General features: G+C 34.6%; 2 protein-coding genes across 4 annotated transcripts; one reads left to right on the top strand and one right to left on the bottom strand.

Annotated features, from left to right (window-relative positions):
• The first annotated feature begins 1,251 nt into the window (after window positions 1-1,251).
• agpat5 (1-acylglycerol-3-phosphate O-acyltransferase 5 (lysophosphatidic acid acyltransferase, epsilon)) lies at window positions 1,252-19,174 on the top strand. 3 transcript variants are annotated; one of them, XM_087802124.1, is made up of 13 exons: window positions 1,252-1,807; window positions 4,874-4,943; window positions 5,008-5,123; window positions 5,186-5,275; window positions 6,395-6,485; window positions 7,813-7,974; window positions 11,266-11,389; window positions 11,690-11,691; window positions 16,810-16,893; window positions 17,912-18,013; window positions 18,071-18,158; window positions 18,223-18,317; window positions 19,003-19,174. In XM_087802124.1, the coding sequence occupies exons 1-12, from the start codon at window positions 1,589-1,591 to the stop codon at window positions 18,263-18,265; spliced, it is 1,191 nt and encodes a 396-aa protein (XP_087658250.1). In that variant the 5' UTR covers window positions 1,252-1,588; the 3' UTR covers window positions 18,266-18,317; window positions 19,003-19,174. The 3 variants fall into 3 exon arrangements, with proteins under 3 accessions (XP_087658250.1, XP_087658248.1, XP_087658249.1); XM_087802122.1 differs by lacking the exons at window positions 11,690-11,691; window positions 16,810-16,893; window positions 17,912-18,013; ... (1 more) ...; window positions 18,223-18,317; window positions 19,003-19,174 and adding an exon at window positions 12,639-15,256 and having other exon boundaries at window positions 1,254-1,342; window positions 1,479-1,807; XM_087802123.1 differs by lacking the exons at window positions 1,252-1,807; window positions 4,874-4,943; window positions 5,008-5,123; ... (3 more) ...; window positions 11,266-11,389; window positions 11,690-11,691 and adding an exon at window positions 16,162-16,218.
• On the bottom strand, window positions 18,949-22,022 carry LOC148069771 (glutathione S-transferase 3-like). The gene is made up of 6 exons (XM_087802125.1): window positions 21,911-22,022; window positions 21,364-21,415; window positions 21,125-21,257; window positions 20,924-21,059; window positions 20,099-20,224; window positions 18,949-19,099 (listed from the first exon to the last, which is right to left on the bottom strand). Exons 1-6 carry the CDS (start codon window positions 21,995-21,997, stop codon window positions 18,977-18,979), a joined length of 657 nt encoding a protein of 218 aa, XP_087658251.1. The 5' UTR covers window positions 21,998-22,022; the 3' UTR covers window positions 18,949-18,976.
• Window positions 22,023-22,997: the final 975 nt, after the last annotated feature.

A 22,997-nucleotide genomic window follows, 5' to 3' on the forward strand; every position in this document is an offset into this window, starting at 1 on the left:
TTTTGTCTGATTAATGTACCATTTGTAAAGAGTCTTGAGATTATATAGAGTAAAATACAACTTTATAGTTCATTTTATATGCTATCATGCTTCATTGTTCTACATTGTTCTTAAGCGCTTTGTGACCCTGGTCTCGAAAAGCGCTATATAAATAAATATTACTTACTTACTTACTTACATTGATCAAACTATTAAACGGGAAACAAAGTTTGGTCGAGCAAAAGTTGGTCTGGGATTGACCTGCAAACATAAGTTCACAAAAAAGAATAAACATTCATATACATGTTAAAATAATAATCATTAACTTTCGGAGATCATTGAGACAAACATTGACTTTCACAGGAGTCACTCCCATCAGCCGGTCGTAGTAAATGGACGGTCCATTGATGTTGTAGCTAATGCTGTGTTCTTTGGGGTCGTGTGTTGACCTCGAGCAGCCGGCTGGACAGGCTGATCAAGAAATGCGTGTCTGTGATGAGTGTGGACTCTGGGAGCAGTGCTGGAGGAAAGGATGGATGCTCTCATGCAGGGCCTTCAAATAACCCTCGACACCAGTGACACTATGGCTGCTCAGAAGAATATCCGCAGCAACAGGCTCCTCTGCCGTTAGATGTTACAACGGATCTCTCCCTCATGCTTGACATGCACTTTTTACTTTTTCTTGGCAACTTTAAAATTGTCTGTCACAGTAATAAATAAAATACTGATACATGCAAAGAGGTATATTTTGAATAATTAACTAACTGCTGTCTGGATCTTCATTTACTGTATTTTATTGTATTCATTTTTTTTAAACTTTTATATGCCACTTTAATCAAAAATCTGAAACTTTTATTGCCAGCTTGTAAACGTAACATTGGTATTTTTTTGTGATGGCAGTAATGGAATGTATCTTATTTCTATTTATCTTATTTATTAACATGTATTTCAATAATTTTATTTAATATTTTTACCTCCAAAAAACTTGTGTTTTTTTTTTTACTTTCGTGTACTTTTTTTTTGTTTAGATTTGCCTTTGATATTAAGACACAAAAGACGCCACAGATGAGAAGGTGCGTGTTGTTTAAAAACGTAAGTACTGATATAATTAACTTCGTTTTAATAATAATCTTTATTTATCTAAAAAACTATTACTTTATAAATCCACTTTCACTTTCTTATGGCCCTTTAAGGGTAAATGCCATAGGCTCCGCTCTCGACCAATCAGCGTCGCCGTTATTGAGAGGTTCCAGTGGCGTAGAGGAGGCGTGTGTGACATTTGCTGCTAGCAGCTTTGTTAGCTACAATATGTTGCCTTATAGTATTTTAGCTGACACGAGAACTTGACTTTTCCGTCTCCTAAGTATGTGGACACTTTTTGGCTTTTATTTGAAAGGCTGGAAAAGCTTTATTAGTCGCTAGTTCTAACTTGTTCTACGCCGGGTGTCGAGGTCGTTGCTCAGATGTTAATCCTGCTGTAACTCTTTTTATTCTCGTAGTCATTTTCTTCAATGAACCGCTGCTGCAAACTTGAACACATCTCAGGATCCAGAGTTCCTCGCTTTATCTTCCACTTCAGGGATAGTTCTGGTCTTGCTTCGGAACCATCATGCTGCTCTCTCTGGTCGTCCACACTTACTCGCTGCGGTACTGGTTCCCAGCCACCGTCATGCTGGGCACTGCCCCTGCCTACCTGCTGTCCTGGGCGGCCTGGAAGTGCCTCTCCAGCGCCCTCCCTTCCAGGTGGTACCACCAGCTCGATGACCGGCTGTACCATCTCTACCAGAGCATGGTCCTGTTCTTCTTTGAAAACTACACAGGGGTGGAGGTGAGTCACGGAACAGTTCTGAGGTCAGCATTTAAACTCGTATTATATGTTTACATACATTGAATCTTTGTATCCTACAAACCAAGTCTTAAGTCTATTTAAAACTGTCAATAGCAATATGTCGCGTTCAATATTCAAAAGCACTGTTTCTATTAGAAATGATATAGACGTATATAAATATGTCTTTCAAATCACATTTCTTTTCCATAGTTCTTCATTAGTTTACATTCTATAAAGTGTGGATATTTGTTTTCTATTTACAATAAATTCACAGTTTTGTTCATTTTTTTGTTGCAATTTCACTTCCAGACACTAGATAGCAGCAGTGGATGGATGGATGGATGGATGGGTTTATTCATCTCACAGAGAAATTCGCAGCTCCGGAATATGTTACGAGATAGAAACATAAGAGGCATGCAAGTCTATGTACAGTTTAAATATAAACTGAAACGTATGTATAAAAAGAAAAAAATATATAAAGACGTTCCCTCCGCAGCAATGGAAACAATATATCCCCAAATGACTAAGGACTAGAGCAGGGGTCGGGAACCTGTGGCTCTTTTGATGATTGCATCTGGCTCGCAGATTTCGGCTTTTCAGATAAAACATAAAATATTATCACTTGTTTCAGGGGTGGGCAATACGTCGATCGATCGCGAAGCTGTTGCGAGTAGATCGTGTGATTTAATAAAATATGATATAAGAAAATAGTAAAGAGAGCTCTGATTGGCTGCTGTGCATATTAATCAAATGGTTATTGTGCCGATTGGTTGAAAATTTGATTGACATGCACAGCAGCCAATCAGAGCTCCCGCCTCTTCCACTGAACGCACGGAAAAGATCATATGAATCGAGAATAAAAAGAGCAAAACGTGCGACAGTCATTTTACGCAATTCAGAAAAACGATATAGAATTATAAGCATGTTTTTTTTTAATAATATATCGAACAAAATAATGCGCGTTTGATCGCTTCAGGTTCTTCTCTACGAGAGTCACAGAAACATGACGTCAGGTCCATCAAAGTTAAGCTGCAGGTTTCAATGAAAGCGCAACAAATGCTGGTTTTCCTTTTGTGATCGCGTCCTTAAAACACACTTGCATTAATACACCATCACATGATGACTATTTGTAAATTACCTTTATCTCACGAATATAATAAGAATACGCTCAAACCCAAACACGTTCAACAGGTGCAGGTGAGCCACACATTCTAATGACGTCAGAGATGATCAGACAAAGCGATGATGATGTGAAGTTACTGATGAACAGTTTTATTCTCGTTAAACTTCATCTGAAATTTAATTAATCCAATTGTGTGATTCATATCAGACATGTTTAAAATTAACAAATATAAACTGTTAGTTTGAATTCATGTTTTCATTTGTTTTTGTTTTTTCATGATCACAGAAATGGAGAAATTTTAGTCTTGTGCTTCATTTAAATATGATGGACATATTGAAATGGAGGCATGGAAAGGGATGAACCCGTCTGAATTCTTTGTTGATTTTGATGAACAAAGGAAAAGGGCTTGAATTCGTGTCAAGCACAGATTCTTACATCTGAGTATTGTTTATATGGCTCTCACTGAAATAAATTTCCAAATATTTTGCTTTCATGGCTCCCTGAGTCAAAAAGGTTCCCGACCCCTGGACTAGAGGATACAGTTGACTCCGGCGGCTTTAAAAGCAGATGTTTGGACATATTTTGGTTTCAAAACAAATGAAAGCAGTTCCGACTTCATCAAGAGTCATGTGGTCTGTAAATTCTGCAACACCAGAGTCAAGTACTCGACAATACTACAAATATATCCTTGTTACTACAGTATGACAATATATTGTATCATCAACCCTGTATTGTGATGCGTATCGTAACGTCACATTTTTTGCCAATACACAGCCATAATGACTAGGGCTGCACCAGTTTCTCTTAGATGTTCCCAAAAAATATTTGTATTATGAGACTTCAGCTGGCCAGTACAGTGACTTATTGCAATACTATAGGAACAACCAATACATTTTGTTCCCTATAAATAGTTTAGTTGTCAGAAAAGTAGGTTCTTATTCAGAGAGGTCACAGTTATCCAAAGAGTTCCAAAGTGAGGAAACTGGACTGAGTAGATTTTTTGGAGGACGTTCTTCATCCAAGATGACTATGCACAAAAATAAAAAATTCCGTGAATATTTTTATTTTAATTGTAAATAAAAAAAATTCATAAACCCCTGTATGTGTGTCGCAATTTTAGTCCTGGTGTATAGAAGTTACTGTAATATTTTTTTTTCCAGTTTATTTATAAAGATCTGCCAACACACAATGTTTTACTAATGCTTATGTTAAAACTGTATTATCTGTTGAAACAAGCTGGAACAGGAAAGTTAGCATTCCATCTTTAAAGCTCACTTTTCAATCTTGTTGTTGCTGAACAGTTTCCAGTTTGTTTTTAATTGTGCTTTATCTACAGTGATTTACCAATCATTATTAATAATCCTTGTTATTTATTTTCAATGTCTTTACTTAAAAGAATAGTTTGTCTTTAAATATAAGTGAGCATATACATAATAAAGTTTAACTGAAGACAACTTTCCATATTTATAGTTCATATAAATATAGATCTAGCTTGCATCTTACTTTTTCTTCCGGTCTCCCTTTTTATATCAACATGCCTCTATATTAACACCTTATTTAAACAAACAAACCAAAAAAAAATCGTTTTTCAATATCTGAATACACTTTACTGTTTAAACTACACTATATGATTAAAAAAAAAACTGTCTCAGACAATCACAATGACAATCACAACGACCCTTTTAACAGGCAGAAACCTTGATCAGAACCAGACTCTGTGTGGACCGTCTTCTGCTGTGAGCGACTAGAAGGGTAGAAGGAGAAAAAAGAAAGGGTGGGAGGAAAGATGGGGCCTTTTTTTTTCTTCGTTAGTGACTCATCAGTCATTTACATGATTTTGAAGTCCATATTTGGCATAAAGGTGAAATACAATTTTGAGGATTTCATGTATAGCGTGTTAATAACATGTTATTTATATTGATGATTAAATCTGTTTGTTGTAGATCATCATATATGGAGACATACCAAAACACAAAGAGAACGTAATCTACATGTCTAACCATCAATGTACAGGTAATGGCTCATGAAACACGGAAGCATTTGTTCAAATTTAAAACCATTTGTCATGTGACCTCAGCGGACTGGATCATTGCTGACATGCTGGCCGTCAGGCAGAGCGCGCTCGGTCACGTCAGATACGTTCTTAAAGATGGACTCAAGTGGCTCCCGTTGTACGGCTTTTATTTCTCTCAGGTACGGAAACATCGTTTACCTGCTTGGACATTATTTAATATATTTTGTTGTGATCCCTGCAGCACGGAGGAGTCTACGTCAAACGAAGTGCCAAGTTTAATGAAAAGGCGATGAGGAAGAAACTCCTCAGTCAAACTCAGGCAGGAGCACCAGTAAGTGAATCAGTCGTCATGTGTTTGACGTGCGGCAAGTTATTGAACTTTGTATTTGGAAGAAAATAACTTTCACATAAAATTCCCATGTTTTGTTTACAACACTGATAATAAAAGCTCCTAATTCTGATATTAAGAAAACAGAATATAGGTACAATTTGTTCAAGTCACATGACAATATTTTATATATATAATTGCAAATGTAAATGGAAAAACATTTATAACCTTTTTTTCATCACTGAATTCAATATTTTGTATCGTGAAAGGTTGAATTTGTTTTTAATAACTACATTAAAAATATATATACTCTAATACCAAAATGCATATTCTAAATTCAATATTTCTCATAGCATTTTAAATTCAATATAAACCTCTTGGTATAATGGTGGCATTTCTTTATAGAATTCTATTGAATTAAAAAAATGTTGAATTTAAAATGTTGTATTCAACCATTCAATGTTCATAAGGCACTGATATGCTTACGCACAGTTCTATTTATTACAAAACATTTATTTCTTTATAATTATATAATGTTGAGTTCTACAACACGTGTCTACTTCGAGGCCTGGGGTCCAAATCCTGCTCGCCAGTTGATTTAATGTGGTCCACCAACTGAAAAAGTTAATGAATGTTCATGTTGATGTGTTGACCTGTAAAGATGCTCCTTGTGGGATTGAGTTGACTTCCCAAAGTCCAAATCACTGATTCAGATGATGTAAATTGATTCCCAGTGAGTTTTGAGTGCTTGTGAGAAAGTATCTGAGGGCATTTGTTTCTGTTCAACCTGTTATACATCCATCGGCCCATTGCTCTGATAATACTGATCAGATTTATTTTAGCTTCTAAAAGGAAAATGTAACTGCAATGCAGTAAAATAGAGAAACTGAGAGTCATTCAAAACTATCAAACATATGTACATTCTTGTAAATTATATATAAGCCACTGTTTTTGTGAATGTAAAAAAAAAATTAAACTTTTATTCAACATATTGTTTCAATTCAACATCTACAATTCATCATTTCATAGGTTGAATAGTTGAGTTTCTACGCTGATGACATGTGACGGTTGACTGCGTAAATACATAGAAATGTTATTGAAATTTCACATTTCTCTCCACAGATGTACCTTGTCATCTTCCCAGAGGGAACCCGATATAATCCAGACCTCAAGAATGTTATCTCGGAGAGTCAGGCTTTCTCAGCTAAAGAAGGTACGACTGTCACGACAACCAAATACAGTCACCAAACATCTCCTGACTCCATCTTGCTTCCGATCCTTTGATTGTAAAAGTTTGGATGAATGTAAATACTGCAGGAAAAAGATTCACCAGTGTTTTTTTTCACCGAAATATTTAGCATTTAGTTAAATGTACATTTGACTATAATTTTGTGGTCACATGTGGAACACTCGTGCACACTTCTGTCGTGTAAGTCGCACATATGTGTGCTGATGCGGTGTTGATGCCAGCTTACCGACTGTCTGCAGTGATTAAGCATATCTCTAAAGTGCAGCTCGCGGCTACCTTCCCCCATTAATCCAAATAAAACCTCAGAGAGAGACATGGGCACACGACATCATCTGCTATTAGTCTGGTATTACCCACAGAGGAGGATGACACTTGTGCTGAGAACATGGAGACAAAACCAGGTCAAAAGCAGAAAGTTTTACACACATTGATGGTGTATTTTCTTTTAGATATTTTTCCTCTATTAGAAACATTTTAAAAATCATCAGCAAGATTTTTTAAGACCAGGTTAAACCTTGATCTCTATAAAAAAAAATCGGTTTAGATGTAACCGTTTGTAACAGCAAGCCTAATAAAATATTGATCATAAAAAAAAATTATATCAATAATTTCTATATTGAAAGGTTGTTTTTTTTGTATATTTTTCTGTATAACTGAATTCAATTTTGATTTGAACATTATATTTTGAATGATAAGAATTACAATATCAAACTCTGTTTAAAAAAATAAATAAAAATATTAAGACTTAATACTTTAGTGAACGCTTTGGTAAAAGAAGAAAAGATGTAGAACATTATACCTCAAAACTATAAGAATACCACGTATGAAGTATGAATTAGTTCAAAGACCACTGGATTGAAAATGCACATTTAAAAGTGATTCTTAAGTGAAGACTTATTATTTGAAGCACCAAATTATGAAAAACAAACATTAGCAACATAATGATGTTAAATTGTTTTAATTCTTTTTTTACAAAAATAGTAACATGGTGCAGGCAAAGTCTGTATTCAGTAACAACAATAACAATGGGAATTTTAAAATATAGTCTTCACATGACACCCATGATCACATGTTAATAAATGATTATATGACATGCATTACGATCATATAAATGACATTTATAGAGTCAGCAATATGTAAAACTGTTTTTAAAAGTACAAATAAATGGATCCAAGACTATTATAATATATGGAAATCACTGTATGGATGAACAATAGATGCTGGAATGTCAATCAAATATATTTTTTATTGATCAATTCAATACTTGGCTTTTCTTTGCTATGTGTTTCAGGCCTCAACATTCTAAAACACACTCTGACGCCAAGAATGAAGGCATCCCATGTAGCCATCAACAGCATGAAGGATCATCTTCATGCGGTTTATGACGTCACAGTGGCCTACGAGTCGAAGCATTTTGCCAAGGGTCAGAGGAAACCAGCACCTTCAATGCCAGGTAAAGCCCCTCATATGCTCCTTTTAACTTTCATTTCTTTTGTTATGCATTTAAATATTTATAATGATGTCATGTGTTGTCCTTCATCAATAACAAACTATGAATGAATAAATGTGTGAATGATAATGTATAAATAAATAAATGACTTCTGGTTTAAAAACATTTTGCTATTTCTTAGTTTGTATTCATTTATTTATTTATACATTATAGTTATTTTCATTTGTATATTCAGTTATTAATGTATTCATTTTTTCAATGTATTTATTCATGTCAATTTATACATTTTGCTTTTTATGAATTTCTGGGCTTTTTTTCTACTTTTTATTCATTTATTTCAACTAAAATAAATCAAGATTGATTGCTTTGTAGTGTATACTGCCAGCAAAAAGGGCAAAATAAATAAAAATGAAAAACAGAAATGAATAAAAAGCATAATGTATAAATGAATGAATAAATAAATATTTTAAAATAGCAAAATTCATAAATATTAAAAAAAAAAAAAAAAAAATTATATTAATCCACACATTTATTTATACATTTAGTTTTGTATTTAGAACCTAATTTATCGTAATTTGTCATCTTTAATATGTATCTGAATTAAAAGCAACCTATTTAAATTCTGCAAATAAAATATTTAAATGAACCCGAACCTGAGATTCTCCTCTCTGTGACAAAACAAAACAAGATATTTACATCAATTTAAACTGTATTAAAAGTTTATTTTCTTTCATTGTAAATTTTATGACATGGGTCTCACATTGTTGTAAACTAGTGCAAACGTTCTCTGATTAATTGTTATAAACATTTTTCATTCAGTTATTAACCTGAATAAGTGAAATCAGACGCTATAAACATCTTAAGATGAAGTTCAGTAAGAACAAAAGTACAAATCAGTAAGTTAAAGCGCTGAGTAGTGAGTAGTGAGCAACAAACACGTTTATTCTTATTACATTTATCGAATGTGTTTTCTGTTCACACACACATATTTATCATGTGAAGGTGCCTTCATAGAAATGTGTTTTCAGTAGATATGTTTGACTCGCTGCAGCTTGCTCTTTAATGTGAACCTGTTCAGCTACAGCTTTGATAAAACTGGCTGAAAAGGAGGTGAAAAGACATTGATCGGTTTCCTCAGGAAGGTCCCAATTTGGTTCTGGATCCACTTTAATTTTATCGACTGCCTTTAATTCCTGCACGTTTTTGTTAACCAAAACATTTTTGATACATTTGATTAAATTACATTTCACATATATTTTTTTAAATCCTTTTTTCTTGCTGTATATGAAGTCGTTTTTTCATCAAATGTTGCATCTTTCAACTGATCAGGATGTCTGGTGTTGTGCACACCTTTTTTTGTTCTGGTGCTTGTTCTGTTACTAAGCTTCTGAATAACATTCAACTTTTTTTTGTCACATGGTCGTGACACAGTCCAGACAAAAAGGTTCTCACACACACATCGAGCACAAACGTGCATTAGTCCATTGTAAGCCCAGTTCCTCAATAAAAAACACAAGGAAAACATGTTTTTTCCTTCTTTAAAGCGCTTCAATGCACAGAAAATATTGTTTGCCGTGGAGAACATCAAATGGATTCTGTGTTGGCTGTAAACCAGATGTTTTTTCAACCCTAAGTCGTAGGTTATTAGGCTGTTCCTGTAAACATGTTGTTGAGTTTGTCTCTAACTCAGTCGTCGAGTTATTTAGAAGTGGAAAAAATGTATTCTCACAATGACCACTGACAGAAAGCAGAAGGAAGAGTAGTGGAGCAGCTCTTGATAGGCTTTCTGCCAAATATTGAGCCATTTGTTTAACTCGTGGGGAGATGGAAGAATGTGTTGATGGCTCGACTCCTGAATCTCTTTCATTTACATTATTATTCTTTTGAAACTTAACACTTTCTACATGCCTGAACGTTCGATCAAGTAGCTCGGTAATCTTTTCTTTTTTTGTCTGACTGCATTATACCAACATTTTCATATTGATTTAATTAATATTAATTTGATTATATTGAATTAATTTCCTACCGCTTATGTGGGTTGCTGGAGTTTATCCCAGGTTCTTTGGTCAAGAGTAAGAGGACACCCTGGACAGGACTCCAGTCTGTCGCAAGACACACAAGGCGTGAAAACCATTCACACACCTACTCATGCCTACAGACAATTTCTCCAAATTCCTTGTGGGAGGAAACCAGAGTGCCTGGAGTAAACCCACACAACACGAGGAGAACATGCAAACGCCGCACAGAAAGTCACAAGTTGCCTCCCTTATGACCTGTAGGCAAACCGAACTCTGTTTAAAACAAGAAAAAATAATTTTGAAAGCATTCAACATGATTAATTTTTAAAATGCATTAAAAAATATAAATGCTTTTGTATATAATAAATACATAATACATTCAACCTTTCAATACAAAAGTGTAATGTATAGAATTTCAATCTTTCAATAGTGAAATTATTGAATTAAATTTTTCAACAAAAATAAATTCCAATAACGAAATCAAGAGTTTCAACATATGAAATGTTAAATTCAACCATTCAATATTCAGCTGAAAATGTTTTACTGTAGTTTGACACCCACGTTTTCTTTTTATACATAAAACTGTATCTGCTGTATGTACTGTCTGCACACAAGGACAAACTTGGAAAAAAAAAGAGAGAAGTTTTCATCTGGCCATCACATGTTTCTATTCTTCACCCTGAAAACAGCTGAGAAACAGAGTTTGGGAGAGAACATGATTTGAGATTCATAGGACAATGTTTTGTCATCCAACTTCTTTTCAATAATTTAAAGAAACTATTCTTTTATTGTCACCACGGCTTCGAGGAGAAGCAGCTTGAGGATGTGGTGACATTTCAGATCCAGGAGCCTAAGTGTTCTTCCACCAGTGAAAGTTGATCACATTTCCTCTTCTTCGCTTCCTGATAATGTTGCTTGTCAGGGAAACAGGAACTCTGTGGCCTGCTGAGACGCACATGCAGCCATAAATGAAACCGCTTGTGATCTTCACACGCTTTATTCTTCACTCCAGCTTCATCTAATGGACAAAAAGATTGATTCTTGTTTCTGGTGAAACAGTAGTTCTGAAAGCAGTTGATTTGATGGTTGTGTTCACTCCTTCTGTCTGACTGGGATGATGTCACTGAACCCACTCGTCCAGCAGACCCTCCATGAATCAGAAGAGCCACTCCATCAGTGTCATCCCTGTTGACTCTGTCTGCTTACCCTACGTGCCGTCTTGAAGCAACCGCTCTTCCTGTTTTTGTTTAGTCTCTTTCTTTTTACTGTTTGACAGAATTCCTGTGCAAAGAATGTCCTCGAGTCCACATACACTTCGAACGTGTGGACATAAAAGAAATTCCTCTCGAGCCGCTGTTTTTCCGCCGGTGGCTGCACGAGCGGTTTGAAATCAAGGACCGGTGAGTGTGCGACCGACAAATGATTGTATTATTGTGTTTGTGTTGCAATCAATGTTCTCGACATCAAGAGTACGGATGTTTTTGTGTTGTGAGTCACCTATTTTTTCCTGGATTTAAACCTTGTCTTTATAAAAAAACAACTTCCTGTGCTTACAATAGTCCCTCGTCATATCGCCGTCCACCTTCCCTGGTCTTCAGATTCGTTTTTTTATTTGCAGTACTACATTTTAAAATATAAAGTATCAAGCTGCAGTCAGAAATGGTAAAACTCCTTGTCTTTGTTCACTCGGTTACAAACAGATGTATTTAGAACAGCAGATTAACTTCATCACAAACACAGAAGGGAAAAGGGGAACTTTCATGATGCCTTTTTACACACTGCTTGATTGCTAGCTACAATACTGCAGGTATATTCTACGCCTATGAGGCTATGACAAAAGTGATCAACAGCTGTGATTGGTTGGCTGGGCGGCAAAGCGCAGAGAGCTACTCTGGTCACAATGACTGAGAGGGTTGTTGAGAGGAAAGACGCCTTATACAATGTTTTCAACTTTAAATCAAAGTTGTTGATTTAAAGAAGTGAACATTTAAATGGTCACGACTTTTTGTATATTGCAGAGTTTACTGAACCCCACAATTAACGAGGGACCTCTACTCTATATCAATATGGATTTGGTTCCCGGACTCGTGGGTCCTAAAGCGACATTTAAAAAAGAATAGAAAAGAATTCAGGTTTTTATTTTCATGTGCGTGCTAAATTAAGGTTTCATTCTCAGGTGAATGATTTTAAATGTCCACTAGGAGTATAAGATAATGTCCATACACCCAAAATTGCACTATTTTTTACATGATACGGTATATATATTGAGTAGCAATGTATTTATTATGTTTTTTGTTTTGCTTTAAAATAACATTTTTATCATAGTTCTTTCCTTGTTCATATTTAGTTTGTCTATGAATTTCGTTGTTCCTTTAGCTCAGGAGGACATAAGGACTGCTGACATCTTGAGGCCGCAGGTTTAATTGCAACACAAAAATGAACAGTGATGTAAATCATTTTTTAAAATTTTATTTAAGACTCTTTATTGAAATGGACCATAGAGAAACTATGATACAAATAAACTATGGTGTGAAACCTCTTGTGAATAAATGTATTGCAGTATTTAGTTGTATCAATATTCTCTTCGACCCTAATAATCAACAAACCGATTTGAGACTTTCATCACTGAAGATCTCTTTCTCCTTCAAGGTTGTTGTCTGATTTCTACGAGTCGGACGACGCAGACAAACTATGCAGCTTCCCTGGTAAAAGAAGACCGTCCCCCCTGTCCCTGTCCAGAACCCTGCCCGCCGTGGTGTTCCTGGGAGGACTCACACTGCCTCTCCTGCTGACGGAGAACGGCAGGAAACTGTACGTGAGGACCTGGGTGTACGGGACTCTGCTGGGCTGGCTCTGGGTGAACACGTTCCCCTAACGAAGAATCTTACGAGGAGCTCAGGTCCTGGTGTCTGATCAGTGTTCCGATTGACAGCCTGTGATTATCGGAGAAGGAAAAGGGGATTTGTCGGAGTTGTTGACGGCAGAGGACCCCGTTATTAAGATTTATATTTAAATTCCCCCTCACTTGCATGCTCACTGTGAGCTGAACCCCGGCCCGACTCGGAGCTCCTCCTGACAGAACCGGAACGCTAATTATTGTGTGCTGGGCTTGTCAATCACACTGAATCCAGATCCAGCCAGACAAACGCATATAAAGGTCTTACTTAAGCATCTCTCACTCCTACAGCTCCTCAGAGCAAAGTCCTATTCTGTTACTCTGAATGTAGCGATGAAGAAAATATGCATCAATGTCTTTTTTTTTTTAACTCTTTCACAACCTCTAGTTTTCTCTACCAAGCACTGACCATTACAGCATTAGTGGCCACAGAAGTTCAACACTTCGTGACCTCATGACTTTTACCTTTTTTACCATTTCCTGAAGCTTTCTCTCCAGATTGAAGAAACCAGCACATTTTTTGTTTCTTTTTTTTTTTTTTTTTACAAATTTTGGCATCTATTCTTTCCATTGCCAATGTTGTTAAATGCGATTTTAAATTGACTGTTGGGTTAATATAAAAATCAAGTTGAAATTATAAGAACACAATTCCGCCCGAAACATGTTTCCTATCTAGAAACATTTTCATTCATCTGAGGTAAATCAACAATATATTATGTAAATTCCGGTATGAAACAGAACCTTATTTTATATCATGAAGTGTTTGATTCTCCCTACGGTAAGGCTTGTATAATTCTAAATCTAAGCGGGAACGTTGGTTCAAGTATATTTGCTCTTAAATTCTAAATCTAATTCTGGTTGTGCATCTATTCAAGGTATTACAGTAGAAACAATGGTGAGATTTAATTATGTGCCATAGTTTAGGTCATTAAGAGTGTAAAAGGAAATGTCTACCTAAGTTAATGTGTGGCTCAGACATTGAATATGAAATTCAAACACTACATTTTTACAAAATAAGACTTTGGTTTTTAAAAACCATAAAATTTCATTGTTATTTTGTCTGTTATTCGCCATTTTTTCAATGTAGAAATAAATCGGTGTCGAATTCAATCTGTACAAAATTAATGTAAAAATAATAATTCAGTGTTAAAAATTCAATATAAATAAAATTTAAATAAAATAATCTATGCTAACATTGCAATTAAAAGATTCATGGAAGTAAATGTCTTTTGACAATTTCGAAGTCAAATCTGACTTAAAAAGCAATCAAATTTCAATTTTCTTTTTTTTATCCTGAAATTTTTCTACATTGAAAAAGAAAATGGAACTAAATAAATCTGTGCTTTAAATATATATGTGATGCCCTAAAGATTCAGTGTTAAAGATTCATATTCAAAGTCTGACGACATACGTTCTATAACAAACCATCAACAATACTTTTGCTTTTATTCTTAATTTTCTTGTTGTTTTTTTATTCCAGTCAACAATCTGTGCCAAAACTTACCATAGACTCAATAGTAAATAAGAAAACTTCTGTTTCTGATGTCGCTCACAGAAGCACTAGTACCGTAATGCCTTGAATAGAGGAGCTAAAGTATTATCTTCCGTATTTAAATGTCTCAACTGCCACTCGACAAACTTGTGTATCTTTCATCATATAATAGATTTATTCTTGGTTCTAACAAGCACTTAGAAGTTCTTAATCTATATTTATCTTAAGCTTGTGGCCAAAGTAGACTCATAGAAGAAAAAAAAATATGTGCAATTTCTTTGCAAAGTTTGTTTGTTCGTTATAATGTATCATAGTTATCGGTCATTGTCAAGATATTGTGTTTGCCAATATGTTCTTTAAAATGAGCAATAATTCACAGGCAAATGAAAAAAAAAAAGATATATTGCAGTTTGTTTGACATGATTCGTCCAAGAGGACACAGAGAAGCCATGAAGACGAGCAAACCAGGTTCCTGTTCCGTCATGGTCGTGTCAGGCGTGTCTATGATGTCATTGTCAGTGTTCCTCCTCCATGCGAGTCCTGGTTGTTACTCGTCACTCTGATACCTCATTAGAAGAATCTCTCCTCGTTTCCCAGCGACGCTTGTCAGCACTTTTCTAGCATATTTCTATCCTGACAAAGGTCAACATCAGGAAACTGGACCGTCTAGATGCCATGGGATTTAGAATCGTGTGCCTTCCCTTCAAGGAGTCCATCCTCAGTGGAAGCTTCTTCCCACACGTGACTCTGGAGGCGTCACCTCGTCCACACATCATAGTGGCTTATTTTGCTCTTCAGTACCTTGGGTTTACACTTTCGTGAGAATGATTCAAATGTAAAGGAGTTGGGAGGTGAAATGTAATAAAGAGGTTTTCTTCAGAGTTTCTTCTTTCTTTGACCAGCTCAGCAGCACGAATAAAACATTGATGTTTCAGGGAAGAACATCAGTGCCATTATAATATTGAAAACATTTCAAAAGTTGAAACTTATTGGTTCTTTTGTAGAATATGAGTAAAATGACATGACAGCATCATGTTAAAATGTTTCACAATCCTCGAATGCTACTATATTATTCATGACTTGAATAAAACATTTTTTTTGTGAGTAAAATGTATTAATTTATTGCAACTTTTTCTTATGTACTTGTTTTATTTATATTTATTGTGCTGGTATATTAAAAAAAAATGTATTATATTCTTATTCAATAATTTATTTTAATGAAATGTTGAATTCGTTTTTATTGTGTAATTGAATTTAATAATTTGTATATTGAAAGGTTGACTGTTTTTTCAAATAATTGAATTGTAATAAAACATTTTTTTATTGAATTTAAAAAGCTACGAAAAATAAATATTGAATTTAGAAATGTTGTTTTTAAATTATTTGAATTACAATATAAAGCTATCTGTTAAAAAAAGAATTCATTATTTTTAAATGTTTGATTTTCTTAACACATTTTAATCAATTAAAACAAATTCAACCATCCAATACTGATATAATGTGAGTGACTTGGATTCGAGTCTTTGTTCAGTGATAATGTTCAGGTTCCGTTCTGAAATAATTATTTTTGGACTCGTTTATCTCTCGTTTTTGTTAAGCTGGTCTCGTTTCTGTTATATTTTAAACCGGTTCTGTATTTTTATGTTTGTGCGAATATTTGCCTGTTTATTTCTCGTCTACAAACTCATTATTGAATCATTTACTGATCGACTGGACTTTGAGTCAAATCTCTGACTCAATCGTTCTCTTGAACGCAACGCGCCACCCGCGCGCATGCGCACTACTGAGGGACAACACCAGGAAGTGAGTTGAACTGAGCTCGTCTGTTTGTCACGCAAAAGGTTCGTTTTGAATCTAATATCTATTTAAAAAAAAAACATTTTTCTCATATCACTTAGCAGAAGGTTAAACATTTGAGGGGAGAATTGGTTTTAAACCATCTCAATATTTCCTATTATGATTAAAACTGTCGACGTTGTTGCCAAAGTAACGCATTAGAGCATGATTTCTGCGTAAGATAAAGTATATTTAAATAACAATGCAATTAATGTTGATAAATTGCGTTTTTATCCTTGAAACTATATATATTTGGTGATGTTTGCAGCCATTATATAAGCTACAGTGACACCTAGAGGAGTTTGTCTGACATTGCAATAGCTTTTCTCACTAGAATCAGGTTTTTGGTTGTCATAGCAACTGAGGATCGCTGACGTCATTAATAACCACAATTCCTTGATTTCCTTTAAACTAGTTTTGCTCATCTCGGGTTGTTTACATCAAAGAGAGTATTTTAAGTGTGAGTGTCATGAGAGACTGTGATGGTCAGTTCAGTTGTCTTGTTTGTTTTAATATTTCTGTTGCAACACAACCATTACTGAATATTTGTGTGTAGAATAAATATTTCAAAAAAGGATATGTGTTTCTCTTCACAGTTTCTACTATGGCGGTCGACTGGCTCGGGTTCGGCTATGCTGCAGCCATCTTGTTGGGCGGGTTCATGGGCTACAAAAGAAAAGGTACTGACGACACTTTTTCTTAACAACATTTCAATCAAATAAAAGTACAAACTCTAAAACTATATATTTCCTTTAATACAATTCAAATTTCCTGATACAAATTTACTTAAACTTTTTTTTTCACAAATTTCTATTTTTGTACTTTTGTTTCCAAGTTTGTGGAGTTTTTAAATTTGTTCAAAAGTTTGTAAATATGTTTCAGGAAGTTGAAAATAGTTTCAGAGTTTGTAAATATGTTTCAATAGTTTGTACATTTATTTCAATACTTTGTAAACAAAAATTTTAAGAGTTTGTAAATATTTTTCAATTGTTTTATAGATTTCTTTCAATAGTTTGTAAACTTCTTTCAATCATAAATGTGTTAAAAAAAAGTTTGTTAATGTGTTTCAAAAGTTTTATAAGTGTGTTAAAATGGTTTGTAAATGTGTTTCAAAAGTTGAATAAATGTGTTTAAATAGTTTGTTAATATTTTTCAAGAGTTTGTAAATTTACTTAAATCGTTTTATAAATGTGTTAAATAGTTTGTAAATGTGTTTCAATAGTTTTATAAACGTGTTAAAATAGTTTGTACATTTGTTTCAATAGTTTTATAAATGTGTTAAAATAGTTTGTAAATGTATTTTAATAGTTTGTAAATTTCTTTCAAGAGTTTTATAAATGTGTTAAAATAGTTTGTACATTTTTTTCAATAGTTTTATAAATATGTTAAAATATTTTGTAAATTTCTTTTAATCGTTTGTACATTTCTTTCAAGAGTTTTATAAATGTGTTTAAATAGTTTGTAAATATCTTTCAATAGTTTGTAATTTACCTAAATCGTTTTATAAATGTGTTAAAATAGTTTGTAAATGTGTTTCAATAGTTTTATAAACGTGTTAAAATAGTTTGTAAATTTCTTTCAATAGTCTGTACATTTCTTTCAAGAGTTTTATAAATGTGTTAAAATAGTTTGTAAATTTCTTTCAATAGTTTGTACATTAGTTTTGCTGGACCAGTGTATAAATTGTTTTCATTCCAGCCAGTGTGATGTCTCTGATGGCTGGTCTTGTATTTGGGGGTCTGTCTGCTTATGGTGCCTTCAGGATCTCCATCAACGCGTCGGACATCCAGGTGTCTCTGCGTGAGTACAGCTGATGTCAGCGACTCTCAGCCTGGAGTCAAGCGTTGTGTGCTCCAGTGTCTGCAGGTGTGTTGGCTCTGGTGATGGGGCTGAGATACAAGAGGTCTGGGAAGTTGATGCCAGCTGGGATCATGACAGGACTGAGGTCAGAGGAGCTGCTGTGGTGCGTTCAAGGACAATTGTTTATGATTGTGTTTTTCTCTCTACAGTTTATTGATGGTGTTCAGACTTCTGCTGCAGACGCTTGTGTGAAAGACACTTGAGTCATTCCCTCGCTTTTCTAATGAAGCTCACAAGACTGTTTGTGAGTCAATATTTTTGTGTACAAAACAAGTCATGATGAACATGTTGTCTTCTTCAACAATCTTCTCTCTTTCTTTTTTTTTCTGATGACCACCTGATGGAAGCATATCAGTGTCATAAGAATATTGAATCTCTTTAAAATTTTGTATTTTACCATAACATTATTCGTAAAATTATTTAAATTTAAATTTCTTTAGTAAACGGTTGAATTTAAATATTTGCGTTTTTTTCACACGTTTTATTACACTCTGATTGCAATAATGTATATCTTTTTAATTTAGTATGTAAATGTTGGTATAATAGTGTCACCAGACATTACCAACAGAGTACCGAGCTACTTGATCGAACTTTAGCCAATCAGGGTGGAATTTAAAAGGCTACAAATTAAAAGAATATTAAACCATAAATGAATTCAGATGTAAAATTCAGACTTGAATCCATTAAATTATTGAATTAAATTACTCTCAATAACAATTCAATGCTTAAAGTAATTTTACTAAATGTAAAGTATCGAAGTGAGAAATGTTGAAGTCAATATTCTGATATACTTCAGACTCATTATAACTCATACAGAGTCGTTTGTAGTTATTGATCCTGATTGGTTCACTTCTTGCACAAAACCTGCCTCCTCGTTGTAACAAGGCTTTTAATTTGAAGGTTTTACAACTTGAACATTGTCTTGACAGTTTTGACGTAGACTTCATCCGGCTGAGGCTTCCTCCTGCTGCCCTCCTGCAGGAACTTTGCTATGGACGGAATCTTCCTAGTTCTTTCTTGGAAAGCCTGGGGACGCAAAAAAACAACAACATGAAAACTGAAAACTTTGTAAAATAGTGAATAAAAACAACTGCTGTTAGATTCATGCAATCCATGCACCAATTTATTCATCCTTATATCCATCCCTCCCTTCATCCATCCATTCAATATCTTTTCATAATCCTCCTTTCATTCATCCATCATCCATCCATTCATCATCCTTTCATCAATCCATCCATTAACTTTTCATCATCATCCTCCATCCATTCATCATCCTTTCATCAATCCATCCATTTACTTTTCATCATCATCCTTTCATTCATCCGTCATCCATCCATTCATCATACTTTCATCAATACATCCATTTACTTTTCATCATTATCCTTTCATTCATCCGTCATCCATCCATTCATCATACTTTCATCAATACATCCATTTACTTTTCATCATTATCCTTTCATTCATCCGTCATCCATCCATTCATCATCCTTTCATCAATCCATCCATTAACTTTTCATCATCATCCTCCATCATTCATCATCCTTTCATCAATCCATCCATTTACTTTTCATCATCATCCTTTCATTCATCCGTCATCCATCCATTCATCATACTTTCATCAATGCATCCATTTACTTTTCATCATCATCCTTTCAATCATCCATCCATTCATCAGTCCATCCATTTAATTTTCATAATCCTCCTTTCATTCATCGGTCATCCATCCATTCATCAATCCATCCATCAACTTTTCATCATCATACTTTCATTTATCATTATCCTCCCATTCATCATCCTTTTCATCAATCCATACATTAACATCATCCTTTGATCCATGTATCATCCTTTAATCCATCCGTCTTCTACCCTTTCATCCATGCTTCATCCATCATCCTTCTATCCATCATTTTCATCCATCCATCCCTACATCATCCAAGCATCTTCCATCCTGCCAGCATGTAGGGCAGCGTCTTCATGGGATGATATTTGAACTGAAAGAGAAGAAAACAATGAATCTGTTTCTACCTTGATATTGGGGAAGCCATCAAGAACACCAGGGAACTTTTCTTCTAACATCAGACTGCATTCCATCAACTGGACGTCTGCCATGGTCAGTTTTCCTCCCACCAGGTACTGAGACTGGGACAGAGCCTGTAGACGACCCAAATAATGGATCAGTAGTTGATTCACAAACGCATGAACAATTAAACTTTCAATTATCAAACTCCATCATGCAATCCATTTTTTTCCCCGTATTTTTCAATCACATAGATTTTAATATTACAATTAAAAAAATATTGTTTGGAAATTCAACATAGAAAAGTAGCTTGGTACTCTTTTAGTTTTGTCTGTTGACACTATTATTTTATTTACATTTTTATATTGAATTAAATATACAAATTTAATTATTTTCGATGTTGACTTTCTTTAACACTTGGGATTAGAAAAACAAACGTTATGTATGAAAAATAATTCATTAATTTTTAAAAACACTATAAAAAAAATTGTTAAATGCTTTAGCAAAAGTTTCAACATTCACAACAATGTTATAAATTAAATTCCCACAACACACATCAAGAACGTGTGCTAGACTGGTTGCTGGTTCAAGGCTCTGTTCTGGTTCTGCTCAACGACATTCTGGATAACCTGACAAGAGTTGCTGAGAACAGAAGCTAAATTAGCCTTGAATAAACACAAAATAATGAAGAACAAACTCAAATGTTATTACATTATTAAGATGTTATTCAGAAATATGTTGGTTTTATTAGTTGCTACTCAAATAGTTTGTGTTGATTTAAGACAATGTTGTTTGATCATGCAGATCAGAGTTGACATCCAGTGTTGACTCACCCTCTCAAACACAGGCATGTAGCGCCTCTTAGCTTTGGCCTGAATATACATGACTTTGAGCTGGTCCTCCGGAGAGAAGGGCAACATCATGAGCATCTCCATCAGATCCATCAACCCTTCTGAGAACATGTTGATCCTGCAGACACTCAGGGTCACGTGACATGGACAACGACATGGAGGACACTTGAAGACGTCTCTCACGTGACTCGCTCTCGAGGATCCTTGCTGTGGAGGTCGTACTTCTCCGCGATGTAGTTCAAGATGGCCTTCGACTGGACCAGCTTGAGGCCGTCCATCTCCACCAGGGGGAGCTGTTGAAACATGAGGGAACCGCCTGCAACAGATAAATAATATTACAAATTGTATTTTTCAATTATTTACAAATACAGTCAACAATACTTTTTCTTCGGCTCATCACAAGTATTTGGACTGAATCTTACTGTGGACGAGCTTCAGGTAGTGATCTCTGGTCGTCAAGAAAATTTCATCGAACTGGAAATATGAAAATACATTATGAGTCTATAAACAGTCAAATATATCGTACAGCTGTTAGTATTTGAAATTCTTAAAATATTTTCCTGCATTAAATGTTTCCAGAAGATCACTGATGACTCATCATCGTTAGCATGATGGCTAAGCTAACGTATAGCCTCTCTGTCTATCAAGGTATGACCAGCTTTTACTTAAAAATGACCATGAAATATATTCTATTATTAGCTTTTAAAAAGCATTTTATCTTCTTCCTGCGCTTTTTTCAACTGTAATGTTTTGTTATGTTTCCTTTTATTTGGCACTTTAAAAATACCTGAATAAAGTTAGCTTAAGAAGTACAAAAAGTTTAAATTCAAACTAAAGTGAGTAAAAGTTAGTATAGTGATATCATTGAAAATACCCCAGTTTATGATAAACATTTAGTCAGTTTCAGTTATTTGACTCGCATAGATTTGTAAATAAAGAAGCAGCATTAGAACATGTTCTGACACTCACCTCCACCCCTGCAGCTGCCAGCAGCCATCGGATCGACTCCATCTTCCCTCTTCCATTCAAGTAGGTCAACACAACTTTGTTAGACATGTTTGTTGTTGTTGGATAAACCTGGGAAGACACAACCTAGCATGACACATGAGAAGTTAAATGATAGAAGAAATTATAGAATTAAAATATCTCAATAAAAAGATGTGTCTAAGATGATTTACCTTCTAGAGTCTGGGCTGTGTGTGGGAGAAACAAGACGGTTTTCTTTTTATAATATTCAAGCAAAGAGTAAATAAAACCAGCAAACATAGTGATTGGTTAATTCTAACAAGATTATTTACATGTCAGTTATCATGTCGTTTTCTCTTTATACAAAGATTAATACAAAAAAACAACAATGAATGCTTAGTACAACACAAATAAACATAAAGTAGAAATGGATGATAAACATAATTATTTTGTGAATGTATCTCTTGGTTTAACCTCATTTTTAAGTATGGAGTTAGTTTTCTAAAAATGTAAATACTTCATTTTTTTGTATTGAAGCGAAAACACTTTTTAAATCGTTATTTGTTATTGAAACCATTTTGTTTAATGGAATAACAAATAAACAAGTCTACCTTTACTTACGTTTTCAAGCATTTTTTTTTATTGAAGTCGTTTGTTTATTTTATTGAAGCAACTTTTTTCGGGTGAATAATAAAGAAACAAATCTACCTCCACAGAATATGAGTAAGAAATGACGAGAAACACCGACAGCGCCATCTTAAGGCCCAAATCTTAAATTGACGTTTTTATTTGACGTCAGCAGATCCTTTCGAGAGGATTTCGAAAAAGAATCAGAAACTTAAAAAAAAAATGGCCAGCATTGGGATTTCTTCTGATGACGGTTATCAAAGTTAAATCACTTATAACTGACGTTACTTTCACTCAACACAGAAGAAGATACAATGGTGTGGGGGGGAGACAAACAGGTATTCCCAGTGATGTTCCCAGACAAGTTTGGATGAGCTTTGAAAGGGTGAGGTCTGAACAAAGGTTGACCTCGTTCAGTGACTTACATAATAACTCGGTTTATGTAATCTTTGTCTGCACCTTC

The sequence above is a fragment of the Callionymus lyra genome, chromosome 11, assembly GCF_982586985.1.
Source record: "Callionymus lyra chromosome 11, fCalLyr1.hap1.1, whole genome shotgun sequence".
Taxonomy (NCBI): Eukaryota; Metazoa; Chordata; class Actinopteri; order Syngnathiformes; family Callionymidae; genus Callionymus; species Callionymus lyra.